The sequence below is a fragment of the Pipistrellus hanaki genome, assembly GCF_964339955.1.
Source record: "Pipistrellus hanaki genome assembly, chromosome: 2".
In the NCBI taxonomy this organism is placed as follows: domain Eukaryota; kingdom Metazoa; phylum Chordata; class Mammalia; order Chiroptera; family Vespertilionidae; genus Pipistrellus; species Pipistrellus hanaki.
Genome location: NC_140504.1, coordinates 74,537,231 through 74,551,834, shown reverse-complemented (window position 1 = coordinate 74,551,834; position 14,604 = coordinate 74,537,231). Strand labels below are relative to the sequence as shown.

General features: G+C 42.1%; 1 protein-coding gene across 1 annotated transcript in view; it reads left to right on the top strand.

The window, feature by feature from the left end:
• IMPG2 (interphotoreceptor matrix proteoglycan 2) overlaps positions 1-14,604 on the top strand; it is a gene marked incomplete at its 5' end in the record, with an annotated part of 60,117 nt that overhangs the window by 6,653 nt on the left and 38,860 nt on the right. Inside the window, 3 exons of the mRNA XM_084870601.1 lie at positions 4,327-4,376; positions 5,304-5,386; positions 12,661-12,822. Coding sequence (XP_084726727.1) covers positions 4,327-4,376; positions 5,304-5,386; positions 12,661-12,822 — 295 coding nt within the window. The remainder of the gene's footprint in view (positions 1-4,326; positions 4,377-5,303; positions 5,387-12,660; positions 12,823-14,604) is intronic.

Below are 14,604 nucleotides of genomic sequence, written 5' to 3'. Positions count from 1 at the left end.
AGTTTGCCTCCAATGAAAGGGAAGGGCATTGGAAAAACCACATAGGTGAGTCAGTGTCCAGAGATCCAATCTTGACAGCAGAGTCCTGGAGAAAGCAAAGCTGTGGTGTACATGTGGGTGGTAGTGTGGTACACGTACATTTCAAATCAAACATGAGTAAATATGAGGGAAATAGTACCCTTTGTGGTCCCACGTATTCATACATCTAATGTTACCACTGAGTCTATGCTGGGGCCTGAGACTGAGCACCTACTTAGATGTGGACCATATTGTTTCCTGAGTGTGGCCTCTTCACCGCTGAGAGGCAGAGCTTCTTGTGATGCTCTTTGTGATGCTCTTCTTGTGATTGCTACCCACAGGTGGTGGGCTGTCTGGTGAGTCCTGTCAGTGCCAGTAATCTTCATGGTTTGTAACTGATAAAAATGATAGAGAGGAAGGGAGATGGAGAGATAGAAACATCAGTGATGAGAGCGAATCATTGATGGCTGCCTTTTGCCTTTTGCACTTCCCTGTGGTCAGAATTGAACCATGACCTCCTGGTTCAGAGGTCGACCCTCAACCACTAAGCTGGGCTGCTATGTGTTGTTTTAAGCTTTCTCTACTGTCACCTGCCAAGTATCTTTAAAAAAGAAAAAAAAAAAAAAGCATTTCCCACCTTACCCATAAAATTCGTGCAAGGGCGTGGGAGTTCCCCTCAGCCCAGCTCGCACCCTCTCCAATTTGGTACCCCTCAGGTGATGTCCGACTACCGGTTTAGGCCCGATCCTAAGATAGTTGGATATCTCTCTTATAATCCTGGACTGCTGGCTGCTAATTGCTTACCTGCCTGCCTGCCTGGCACCCCTAATTGCCTACTCCTGCCAGCCTAATTGCCCCTCACTGCCTCTCCATGCTGGCCTAATCACCCCTAACTGCCCCCCCCCCCCTGGCCTGGTCATCCCTCATGCCCCCCCTGCCGGGCTGGCTGTCCCACACAGCCTGCTGTTCAGTCATTTGGTCATCCCTCACTAACCCCTCTGCCAGTCACCCAAGTTCATATATCATGCCCTCACAGCCGTCTTGTGAGGGCATGATGGTCAATTTGCATATTACCTCTTTATTATATAAGATTCCCATCAGTATTTAAACATGCTCAAGTCTCTGCCACATGACCCATTTTACAAATGGCCTTCCCTCCAGCTCTTGTCTTCATTACAACCAGATATCTTTTTTTTTTTTAAAGTCTTTATTGTTGAAAGTATTACATTATGTCCACTCCCCCCCCCCCCCCTCTTTGACCACCTTCAGCCTGCTCCGCTCCCCCAGGCCTTCACCACCCTATTGTTTGTGTCCATGGGTTATGCATATATGCATGTAAGTTCTTTCAATTAGACATCTTGAAGGCAGCTCCATGTGGTTCCAGTTGCTGCTTAACCCCCTGCTATGGGGTCTTACATATCCTCAATAACCAGTATAAAGCTCAGTTTAAGATATGTGCTCATTAAATATTTGTTAAATGAATTACTGAATTTCTACCCAATCACCCAAGTTCATTATCAGACCTCTGGTGATAGTTTCAGTGTAAGGACTGTTTTTTGTTTTTTGTTTTTTTTTGCAGAGGGTGGGGGGGTACTTACTTACATTTTTAGTTGAGAGGGCCTATCATAGATCACAAAGACAAATATACATTTGTTAAATGTTTTATTCTGTGTGGGATGACACATGTCACTGCTTCAGTAACCCCTGTTTTCTCCTGTATTTGTTTAGCATTTAGTACTTTTCGTACTGCTCTGCACATGATATTTGTTTAGTTTTCATCAATGCCTTTGTGAAATAGATAGGGCAGGGAGGTGGTTCTGTTTTGGAGATGAGTCCCAGAGCAGCTGAGGTATTTTTTCCAAGTCATACACAAAGTTAATTGTACATCTGGTACCAGTACCCAGGATTCCTGGCTCAGTGCTTGAGTTCTGTTGTCACATGCTGATTACAATGAACAGATTTAAGAGCAAAGCAAAATATAGAAAACTGTCAAGGAGAGTAGTCTTCTAGACAGGAGGTTATGCTTGGCTTGTTTCACTACATTTTTACTCTTCTGTTCCATGTGGCTGTGATATTTTCTGACACAATCCCACCTGAATTCCACAGACAGCGTTAGGCAGCAGCAGTGAGGAATAAATGATGTGACGGACGAGCTGAGGAAATGAGACCACAGGGGGTTGTTTGCTGTTAGTATTAAACTAAAGGTCTTCGCTGAACAACTTCAAATTTGTGGTTTGGCTTGGAAATGAAGAAGCATTTCTGTCTCCAAACTCAACATGACTCCGTGTTCTAGTTCTGTTGTGTGACACCTCAGCGGATCCCTGCAGGAGGCCTACCTGATGAGAAACTGTGAAAAGGTTCTTGTTGTTAAGTGTTCTTTACTGTCTTTCGAAAACAGGGGGAAGGGGAGGGATTAAGTGTGGGAGTGTTAGGCAAGTACTTTCAATTATGGCAAGTTGCCTACTTACCATCATTAAAACCATGTTATTTTGAATTCAGTAATTTTTCTGAAGCAAGCACACTTCTCCGTCTGATTGCTCACGTAGAGAAGGAGCATGAATCTGACATTGATGTGGGGGGCGATTTGATCAACCCCAGGGGAGGTCTAGCTTCTCTGTGTCATCCTAGCTTCCTGTTCCAGTTACTGTGTTGTGCTTTGGTTGCTTTGCCTTCCTTTGACCTCTTTGTTCTTTCTACCTGGTGGCTGATGGCTCTTCCGCTCTCACTGGGCTTCCCTTCCTTTCTCTGGCACCGGGTGCACTTTGGCTTTTAGGCTGTTTAGTTCAGGTAGGCCACTAACGTTAAGATATTTCTATCATCATCTTGGTTGCCCTTCTAGAGACTATGGGCCACGCGAAGGCCATGGGGTAAGGAATGAAGGTGGTAAGAGGGAGGTTTCTGGGATCAAAGGGGCCTGTTTTACATTATGGCTCTTCCCCTGGCCAGCTGTGTCACCTGAGCAAATTTTTAACCACGTCCAGCTGTAGTTTCCTCACCTGTATGAGTGGGGATACTAATATCTTCCTCTTAGGATTGTTGCGAGTTCACTAAGATAAACTACTTAGCACAGAGCCTGACATGTAATGAGGGGTTAGAAATTGAGCTGTAATCATTCTTGCTGTTCTTATTATTGAAAAGGGAAGTGGATGCAGTTAGAAATTTAGGCATGGCCTTGGTTATATTGCACTATGGGGTGACCCTGGGAAAGTGGCTTTACCCCTGTGGGCCTCATTTTTTCATCTGTCACGTGAGGGCTTGGGAGGGGTTCTGCCTTGTGGACAGTTTATGTTAATGTCTGTTTCAAATGCATCTGAATCTTATTTTTTATTTTTATTTTTTAGCTCTACCTCCTGTAACCTTTTAAAAAAATGTTTTATTGATTTTTAGAGAGAGAAGAAGGAAAAGGGAGAGAGAGAAACATCAATGTTAGAGTGAAACATCAATTGGCTGCCTCCTGCACGTCCCCTACTGGAGATTGAGCCCACAACCTGGCAAGTACCCTGACTGGGAATCAAACCTGCAACCTTTCAATACACAGGATGACACCTAACCAACTGAACCACACCAGCCTGTGTGCAAAAAGCCTTTTGCCCTGCCAGTGTCATTCAGTGATTGAGCGTCAACCCATGAACCAGGAATACACTGCCCCGTCCCTGGCCTCTTGCCCCTGCCGGCCTTGCTCCAAAACGGGCCCTGTGCCCCTGAGCGGGTGGGGCCAGCTGGCAAACCTCCTGCAGCCCCTCCCCCCAGCCAGCCCACCCCCAGTTGCCCCCCTCAGGGCGGGCTGGCTGAACCCCACCAGTGCATGAAATCATGCACCAGGCCTCTAGTAGATAATAAATGAACAAAATAATTTCACATAGTGATAAAAACTGAGAAAAAATAAAATGGAGGAGGGATTATATAATAAGTGGGTGAGTACTTTGTATAGCAAGATTCTAATTGAGCAGGAATCAATAAATCGAAAATAAATAATGAAGACTATTTTTAAAAAACTTGTTATTCAGTACTTTGATTTGGAATCCTTGTTTGAAAATCTAATGAATTCTTGCCCTGCCCAGTGTGGCTGCCGGTTTGACATCCCTGGGTTGAGGGCTCAGTCCCCCAGTAGGGGCTGGATCCCCAGTGGGGGCAGTGTGAGGTGTGTGCAGACACGTGCAGAAGGCAGTCAATTGATACTTCTCTCTCTAAAAATCAATTAAAAATTAAAAGGAAGGAAATCTAGCTAATTCCTTCTTGGGAGAAGAAAGCACCATGTACGCCCTCACATTTCTATCATTTTATTAACCCCAAACATTTCCCCCCCAGCCCTGAGTTGTCATCTCCAGTTCCGGTTGGTGACACCTCAACATTGGAAGGTATGCCTTTTGCCTTTACTTACTTTCCTTTCAAAATTGTTTATGTTTTAACACAACCTGGCAAGCAAACATTTTTCAGCTCACATTGTAGTTAAAAAAATACTGTGTTTCTCTCTATATATGTGTTGTTCAAGAGCCTCAAGAAAAAGTAATTAAAAATGTATTTTATGGCATTATGCTGTGGGTACTTAAAAACCTTTAGTTACTGAGTATGGTACAACTCAGAAAACTGCTTAAAACAAATGTACGACCTAAGGAGTTATTGTAAGGCAAACACTCTGTAACCACTGCTCATGCCCACAGGGAGGACCTTCCGAGGCCCAGCATTTGTCATTGTCTTATAGAGTTTCCCAGAGTTGGGAGTTTTCTGGCTGCATTCTGCCGTGGGCTTTAACATATTCCTCTGACCTCTCTGTTTCCTGAAAATCGGCAGTTGCTTCCTTTATTAATTCTTTAAAAAAGAATTGACATCTATTCGAGGCTAATTTTCCTTCTCTATATTGGAAATTTCAAACACACACAAAGATTAGAATAGCACAAGGCCCAGTTTCAACAGTGGTCAAGTCATGCCTGGTCTCCCACCTTCACCCACCTCCCCCTGTGGCAGTGCCACTTCCTGCAGTGTCTGTCCCCTTTCCTCGAGGGCTCTTCAAGGACAGGGGCTTCGTCTGGATCCCTAGCATCCTGCACGGAGCCCGACATGTACCAGGTGTTCAGTAAATGCTTGTTGAATGAATGAATCATAATAATCTCTGTCCTGGGAAGAGTCTATCCAAATGTGTCTTAAGGTTAGAATGCACAGAATTTCCAGAGTGAAAAAGCAAATGACTTATGGAAATGGCTTAGTAGTCCGTTCCTTGTTTCCTGATATGGATGCTGACGTGGCCGGGGACTGGACTCATGCACATGTTTTTCTTTTTCTGTCAGGTGCTGCCCTCAGAGTTCCATATCCAGGGGCGACCTCCTCGGCAGGCATCGCAGAGAGCAGCTTGGGGAGACCAGAGGAGAGTGTGAGTGACGCTCTGTTTTATTTAGTTTCTAACACGGAGGACACAGCAGTAGAAATGAAGGAATTGTGAATAATCATTGGAACATTAATATCCCAAACAAAACAGGGGTTAAATGAGGGGTTATAATGCCATTGTCAGAGTACGAGGACTTCCTGTGGTTCCCTTGATGGAAATGTTTTGGATTCTAAAACCAGTGCATTAAAAAGATTTGTTGGAGAGTCAAGTCCCTGTTTCCCCGAAAATAAGACAGTGTCTTATATTAATTTTTGCTCCCAAAGATGCGCTAGGTCTTATTTTCAGGGGATGTCTTATTTTCCCATGAAGAAGAATACGGTACACATTTATTGTTAAATGAAAATAAAGGAGATTTATTACCTGTATACGGTACGGTAGTACGGTAGTTGTCAACATAAACCAGACAAACTGTGAATCCTATAGTATCAAGAGTTTACTCATTTATTCAATGACAATCATGTCATCATCTTCTGGAACATCATCATAACAATCCAATTCCTGAATTTCCTGGTGAATTTCTTGTGACTCCATTTCTTTCAGAATCAGTGGACCAAATCTCTCATGTTTAGCATAGGGGGGGCCTTATTTTTGGGGGGAATGCCTTATATTTCATGCAGAAGGAAACCTGTAAGTAGGCCTTATTTTCGGAGGATGTCTTATTTTTGGGGAAACACGGTAAAACAGCGTTTGGTGAGAGGGGGCTTCAAATTGTAAATGAGATGATTCGGGTTCTGGGGAAGTGTCCTTGTGGTAAGCCCATTCACCGTCTCTTGTGAGCTACAGGGCATCACTTACTTTGGGGATTTCTGCCTGTACTCTTCTATCTGTAAATCAACCAGGACTTAGCTTCCTCTTCTTCAGGGAGAAAGGATAGAGACTTTATGTCATTAAAAAATCTAGAAACAGCCCTGGCTGGTTTGGCTCTGGGGATAGAGTATTAGCCTGTGGACGGAAGGTTCCCAGGTTCGATTCTAGTCAGGGGCACATGCCTAGGTTGTGAGCTTGATCCCATTGTGTGGTGTACAGGAGGCAGCTAATCAATGATTCTCTTTTATCATTGATGTTTCTATTTCTCTCTCCCTCTCCCTTTCTTTCTGAAATCAATAAAAATATACTTAAAAAAAATCTGGAAGCACCATTCTTTTCACATACATAACCTGGACACTGTACAACATTAAGTTGATTTTTTTTCTTTTCTTACCACATTCAGATTCTTTAAAAAGTACACATGTCCAGGAAGGTAGAAATGTTTTATTAGAAATGTTGTTAAATATGTATTTTTAAATTTTAGGATTCATAAATCCTTGATTTTGTAATATATAGCAAAGTTTGAACATATCCTGTAGAAAGGCACAGTTTAGTTACCTTGCACTTTCTCTTCCTAAACTTCAACATTTTAACTTATAAAATCAAATAAATCACCCACTCTGCCCCACCAGTCTCCCTGTAACCGGGCAAGGCTGGTAGCAGGTTGGGAGGCCTGAGTTGATGCTCAAATAAGAACTTTTACCTTTGGGACCACTGTGTTCCAAGTTGATGGTGCTAAACGTATCACCACTTGAGAAATATTTGTGAAAGAATGAGTAAAAAGTGATACTGTAGTTCTGAACTTGAGTCAGAATAATTATAATTTAGGTCTGGAAAGTTTTATAGAATGAGATAAAATTTACTAGAGTAGAAATGAAGGAGTTGGATATAATCAATTAGAACATTAATATCCCAAATAGAAAGGGTAATTTGAAGCCAATTTATAAAACAAAACACTATAGAAATACCTAACAAGAATTAGTTCAAAATAAAACCCAAGGTACAATTTTGCATTTCAGTTTTTCCTAATATATTTTCCCATCTACCATTTTAGCAATCATATACTTTTTCTATTTTGTTTGTAGTTATACTATAAGTTATAATGTAAATTTATTCTATCAGAATTTAAATCTTTAAAAATCTTTGTCCTTATTCTGAGCAATATGGGAAAATTAGAACACTGTACTTCAAATGACCACCCTACTGATTTATATTCTATTTTCAGTATTTTTGTTCTTCCCCCCCCCTCTATTTTAATTTCTCTTTTTATACCTATAAATTAGACTGTACTATGTTTTATACAGTAAAGTTTGTTTTACATTTGTATACACTGATAACTGATGTTTATCAATTTTTTCTTAAAACTATTTTTTTGCATGTTGCATTTTAGACATCTATTTGAGGCTAATTTTTCTTCTGAAATATATGCTCCTGATATTACTTTAGTGAGAGTTTCTCACTGGTTCAATCTCAATTTCTGATCAACTGAAAATATCTTTATTATTCCCTTATTTTAGAAAAACATTTTAAATCTGTATTAAATTATAGATTGAGGTGTTTTTTTTTGTTTTTTTTTTTTGAGGTCAAAATTTATTTAACTATTTTCTAACTTTTATTGTTACAACTGGGAACTTAACTGTCAGTTCAGTTGTTATTCTGGTTATTTTGTCTACTTTTTTTGGAAGTTCTTTTATTGTTTTTTCTTTTGCTTATTTTTTTTCAAGGACATTACATTCACATGGGTCTAAGAATTACAAATATAAGAGATAATTGGTCACATATTTACCCTGTCATCTTCCCAGTTTCCACTCTACTCTACCCCTTCCCCACATCCTATCAGGCAATTACTTTTGTTATATTCTTGTGAATTATTCCAGACTTTACTTTTTAAAATATTGATTTCAGAGAAGGGAAAGGGAGAGATAGAAAACATCAAAGATGAGAGGAAACCATTGATCTGCTGCCTCCTGCATGCCCCCTACTGAGATCAAGTCCACAACCTGGGCATGTGCCCTGACCTGAAATCAAACCCTGAATTCCTGGTTCCGAGGTCAGTGCTCAGACACTGAGCCACCAGGCAGGCGCCAGGCTTCGTAGAGGCACATGCAAGCAAACACAACTCCTGTTCTCCCCCCAGGGCTTCTTTAACTGGAGAGCCAGGAAGACAACAGACAGGATTGTTTTAAAAAGCAAAGTATGCGTTATTGGAAGGAACTATATGTAGTTCATGATGCAGTAAACTTAAGTGTAAATATATGTCAATGAACCACAAATAGTAAATTTAACTGCATGAGGGATTCTCTTGCTTCAGGACATTGTGATCCCTTTGAAAGGAGCTCCCCCTTTAAAAGTAGTCCTTGTCTTCCCTCTCTCTCTCTCTCTCTCTCTCTCTCTCTCTCTCTCTCTCTATATATATATATATATATATATATATATATATATATATATATATCGCCAGTAGCCATAATAATGGCCATAATGAACATAATGATTGGTCGCTATGACACCCATGTGGCCAGTGAACTGGCCAATCGGGGTGGGGCTGCCAGCCAACCTCGCAGCCCCTCCCTGCTGCCAGCTTGCCCCTGATCAGACTTTCCCACCCTGATCAAGAGCTGGCTGCTAGCAGTAACCTGTTTGGCTCAGTGGATAGAGCATCGGCCAGCGGACTGAAAGGTCCCAGGTTCGATTCTGGTCAAGGACATGTACGTTGGTTGTGGCCACATCCCCAGTAGGAGGTGTGCAAGAGGCAGCTGATAGATGTTTCTCTCTCATCGATGTTTCTAACTCTCTATCCCTCTCCCTTCCTCTCTGTAAAAAAAATCAGTAAAATATATATTTTTTTTAAAAAAAGAGCTGGCTGCTGTCCAAACACCCCCCACCCCCCACCCCGCCAGCCCTGCCCCTATCAGTCTGCCCAAGCACAATAGACCTACAGCCCCTTCTCCCAGCCAGCCCTCCCCTGATTGCACCCCCAACACCAATAGGGGGTGGGGCCAGCCTACCAACCTCCTGCAGCCCCTCCCCCCACCCGGCCCCACCCAAGATTGGCCTCCCCACCCTATCAGGGGCAGGGCCGGCTGGCCAACCACCCATGTCCCTCCCCCAGGCTGTTGGCCCCTGATGGGCACCCTCCCACTCCTTTTGGGGGTGGGCCCAGCTGGCCCACTGCCCACAACCCCTCCGCATGGCCTGCCTCACTCACAATGGGCCTCCCAATTCCAATTGGGGGCAGGGCCCACCGACCAATCGCCTGAGACCCCTTCCCCGAGCTGGCCCAGCCCTGATCAAGCCCTGATTGGGGCGGGCCATCAGGCCAACCTCCCGCCATCTCCTTCTCCTGACAGGCCCAGCCCTGATCCACCCCGATTGGGGCAGGGCCAGCCGGACCCTACCCATGCACGAATTTGTGCACTGGGCCTCTAGAGTGTGTGTGTGTGTGTGTGTGTGTGTGTGTAATAAAAGTGTAATATTCTAATTAAACCGGACAGCTGAACAACCTTCTGGATGAAGCAGGGACTTTGAGCCCCTTGCATGAATTTCAAGCATCGGGTCTCTAATATATATATCTACCTTACAGGAGATAACAACTAGAATTTCTCAGAATGTATGATAGTCATAAAGCCTCACAGTAATGAAATATAACAAATCCAAAGAAAAATAAATAAACATAAATACACATCTATATCCATTTTTGTAAAACAGCAAAATTCCTACTATTGCATATCCCATATACTATATATATGTAAAATACTATACAGTATTAGGGATCCTTCAGTTTCACAAAAATGGTTATAAAAGAAATTCTCAGCTTACTAGTAAAATCAGTAAATCCCTTATGATTAGATATGTCTGACCTCATTTTATTTCTCATGTTTATTTCTCTAAAAATTTTAATTTTTTTATCTTTCTGTTTTGCTTCCAAATATGTCTTTCAGTTCATCAATTCTCCTTCAACTTAGTCTAATTTGTTTCAAACTGTATATAGAGTTTTTAGAATCCTTACTTTATGTGAGAGTTTTTGGTATGATTTTGAACATGTACAGACCTTCCACTTTGTGATGAAAGGTAAAACTAAAGCCGAGGCCTCAAGGCATCAGTAGATACACCATGTACACCAACCACACTCAGTCACCTTTCTGGATCCTTCTAACCTTTCTTGACCCATTGGGAATTTCTTTCTTGCAAATGAGCTACGCTTTCAAAACATTAAAAGTATTTATTCAGCATTTTAGGCATTCTGTAGCAGTAAGGTAACTAAGCATATTTCTTTTATAAAATAATACTGGAAATGGAAGTTTCTGCCCAAATCCAGTGAGGTAAAATTTAACATGGAAAAATGCAAAATCTTGTACAAAGTTCTATTTAAGGCTAAGAGTTTGTGCTGGTGTTACTGTCAGTATGAATCAGCAGTATGATGCAGTTACGGGGGGGAAGGGGGGGAGAATCATCTAGTAAAAGCTAGTGTGATTTTGGGTTGCATAATACAGATATAGAATCTATCACAAGGGAAGTGGTCATCCTACCATATTGTAGTCGATTGGACCTCACTGGTGTGAGCCACACTCTGAGGAAGACATCACAAGCCTGAGAAGTGTCTGCAGGGAGCAGTCAGAAAGGCATGACGGCTGCCTGCACTTATTTGAAGGGCTCTCTGGTGACCACAGAGTTTGTAGGTGTCCCAGGTTACAGAGCTGGGATCAATGATTAACTTACATGGAAATAAATTTGGTTTAACATTGAAAACTTTACAACCAGGAGAGCTTCCTTTGGAAATACAATGGTCTGCCTTTGAAGATCACGACTCTTTCTCATCAGAGCCATTTAAATTGAATATGAGCAGCCTGTTGTCAGGGATAGTGTGGAGAGAATTCAAGCATCAGAAGGCATGGTGGGATCTTCTAAAGTTTCAAAAGTTGCTGATTACGTGACCCATCAGAGGTGAAAATGGCACAGTGATAAAGTCCTTGTGTTCTCTTCCCGACTCTGCCATTGACTATGAGCCCGCAGGCTAGCCAATCTTCCATCCCAATACCTGGTTTTCTTGTGTATCAAATGGAGGGACTTGGATTAGATAAGCTCAAGCAGTTATTACCGTATGTTCTAGTAGTGATTTCTGGTTCCCTCATTCCTTCTGCATTTGTTAATTGGAATTCTTAAGAAACTATTGTCATTTCTCTCAGAGTTATTTATTAAATCACATTAGCGTGGACTCATGAATTAAAAAAAATATTTTTATTTCGGAGATGAAGAGAGAAGGGGAGAGGTAGAAACATCAGTGATGAAAATCATTGATTGGCCACCTCCTGCATGCCCCGCACTGGGGATTGAGCCTGCAACCTGGGCATGTGCCCTTGACCAGAACTGAACCCAGGACCCTTTAGTCTGGGGTGTGTGTGTGTGTGTGTGTGTGTGTGTGTCCAACACTCTATCCACTGAGCCAAACAAGCTAGGGCTAGACTCATTATAATCCAAATTATCTTATTATTTGGATTATGATTTAGTATTCATTTTGTCATGCTAATTATCTAAGCCTTGGCCATTAGAAAACCTGGATTCTAATGATACATAGTATAGAAAGTTTGGTGATATGGTTTCAGATTCCACATAGCAATTAACATTTAAGAAATTACCACCTCTTCCCTGCTGGTGTGGCTCTGTGGTTGAGTGCCAACCTATGAACCAGGAGGTTACGGTTTGATTCCTGGTAAGGGCACATGGCCGGGTTGCGGGCTCGATCCCCAGAAGGGATGTGCAAGAAGCAGCCAATCAATGATTCTCTCTCATCATTGATGTTTCTATATCTGTCTTTTTCTCTCCCTTCTTCTCTCTGAAAAAGAAAAAAATATATATATTAAAAAAAAAAGAAAGAAAGAAAAGAAACTGCCACCTCTTGACCTTGGTGTAGTATCTAGAAAGAAATCCACAATTACCTGAAAAGCTGTTAATATATTCCTTCCTTCTGCAATACTTATCTTTATGGCTAGATTTTCTCCACATGCTTAAACTAAAACAAAATATTGGAGCTGATTAGTGCAGAAACAGATTTGAGAATCCAGCTGTCATCATTAAGCCAAACATGAAAGAATTTGTAAAAATATAAACAATGCTGAGAATCAAGCTTCTAAGCTATTTCTAGATGATAATTTTAGCACAGTGAACTCTGTTTTAACTCACAAATGGTCAAATTTGGTGGTTATCTTTGAAATATGTTCCATCTTTCCCTGAACTAATCATTGTGTGTTCAAAGGAATGTACAGATGCACAGCAATTTTAATATTAACCTATGTCTGAAAGGCCACCCGATTAGTTCCAAAACCAAACACTATATAGAAGAGCATCATTAGAAATTGCCTTTGACACAGTATCTGGCATATAGTAGACAATCAATACATTTTTGTTGATTGAGTGAGTAGACGTTGACATTTATTGTTCTTTTCCTAAAAATTCAGATTAGCAATGAAATTGAGACTGTGACCGAAGAACCCACAAGACCAGCAGCTGAGCAGGTTGCAGAATTCAGTATCCACCTCTCTGGGGAGCAGTACAGGGAAGAACTGCGGGATCCCTCTAGCTTCCGCCACCAGAGCCTCGTGGAAGAGTTTATTGCAGAAGTGAGTGATTTTTGTTTGTTTTTATTCATTAAAAAAAAAAAAAATAACCAAGACAGTTTTCTGGGGTAAATTTCCCATATTCACAGCAATGCTTAGAGGTAGCTTTTGGATTCAAGCTCTCTGTCAGCTTTGTTCAGGGGTAATGGCTTTAGCAATTTCTTCAGAAACCTCTGTGAAAAGTTCACTGAAAGACAGATGGGTTATTTCATGGAAGCAAAGTCTTCACACATTTGCCATCTAACAAATAAATGCTATTTCCAACATTTGCCACAAAGCCAAGGAAGAATGTGTCCTGTGAAAAATGAGCATCTTTGAGAAACTACATACAATGCATTGTCTTTCTTTGCGAAGCATTATATTTAATTTCTTTAGTTTTCATACTCAGTTCTACTTTTTTTAAATTGAAAAATTTTGAACGGTTCACACTGTTCAAACGTGGCAAGACATGGTGCCGAGTTCAAAGGACAACACGGCACCCAGTGACAAGGACATGTCCCTCCTATCTCTGTTCCTTGGGGGCAGGCATAAAAAAAGTGTGTGTGTGTGTGTGTGTGTGTGTGTGTGTGTGTGTGTATATATATATATATATTTTTTTGTTTGTTTGTTTGTTTGTTTGTTTGTTTTGTTTTGTTTTGTTTTGTTTTTTTGTTTTTTTTCACAGAGAGGAAGGGAGAGGGATAGAGAGTTAGAAATATCGATGAGAGAGATACATTGACTAGCTGCCTCTTGCACACCCCCCATCGGGGATGTGCCCACAACCAATGTACATGCCCTTGACCAGAATCGAACCTGGGACCTTTCAATTCGCAGACCGATACTCTATCCACTGAACCAAATGGTTTTGGTGGGGGCAGGCATTTTAAATAAAGGGTTTCTTTAAAAACATAGGCAGCAGGTCATCTCACAATTCTCCTTTCTGGAAGAATTCTATATAGAACTTGAACTCAAGATTCTCACAGTCAAAAAAGGACCCAACCTGTCCCCTGCATGCCTTTGTTCTCGCGTAGGCAGGCACCGAGTGCCCATCCTCCCTCTCTCCCCAGTAACCGGGCACACCATTCCTTCCTGTTTATTTCTTTTCCATTCCTTCTCGATGGGGTTCTTCTTGGCCACGGTTTCCAATTCCATTACCTCGGACTAATTTCCTTCCCTAGACACAGTGTCTAGATGAGAAATAAAAATATGCACCTCTCAGCCAAACAGCATCATTGCAGCCATCAGACGTGGGGAGTGCGGGCCAGACAGCTCATTTTCCTGGCCGTGCGGCCAAGTTGGGAGGCTGGACGGTATGTGGAAGAAATGTCAGCCAGGCCAGTGGCCACCTCATGTCAGATTGTGTCTTGGATCAACCGTCTAGTTCTCTCTGCCCTTGGGTCAAAGAGTCTTGAATAAGCCCCAGTGTTTGGGTAAACAAATATTCTGAATGGCTGCGCATTTGGGACAGTCTAATAAACACTCTGAAAACCATCTCCCGCAGGGACTTGACGAGGCAGGGAGCTGTTGGCTTGAGGTGGTTGGAAGGTAATGAAGGGCCGTGAAGCAGTTCCTTCTCTGGCCCGTCTCTGCATTCCTGTCCCTTCACTTGGAACAAAACACCTACCGACGGGCCATCTGAGTGTGGGGAGGCGGGGTCTGGGGCGAGGCTCTGAAAGGTCTTGTCACCATGTTTACTACAAGCTGAAGGGGGCCCTCATCGCTCTCCTGCAGGCACAGCCACGCGATTGCTCCTTCGCTATGACTGCTTGGGCAGAATGGGAAGACACATGGGAAAAACAAAGCCTG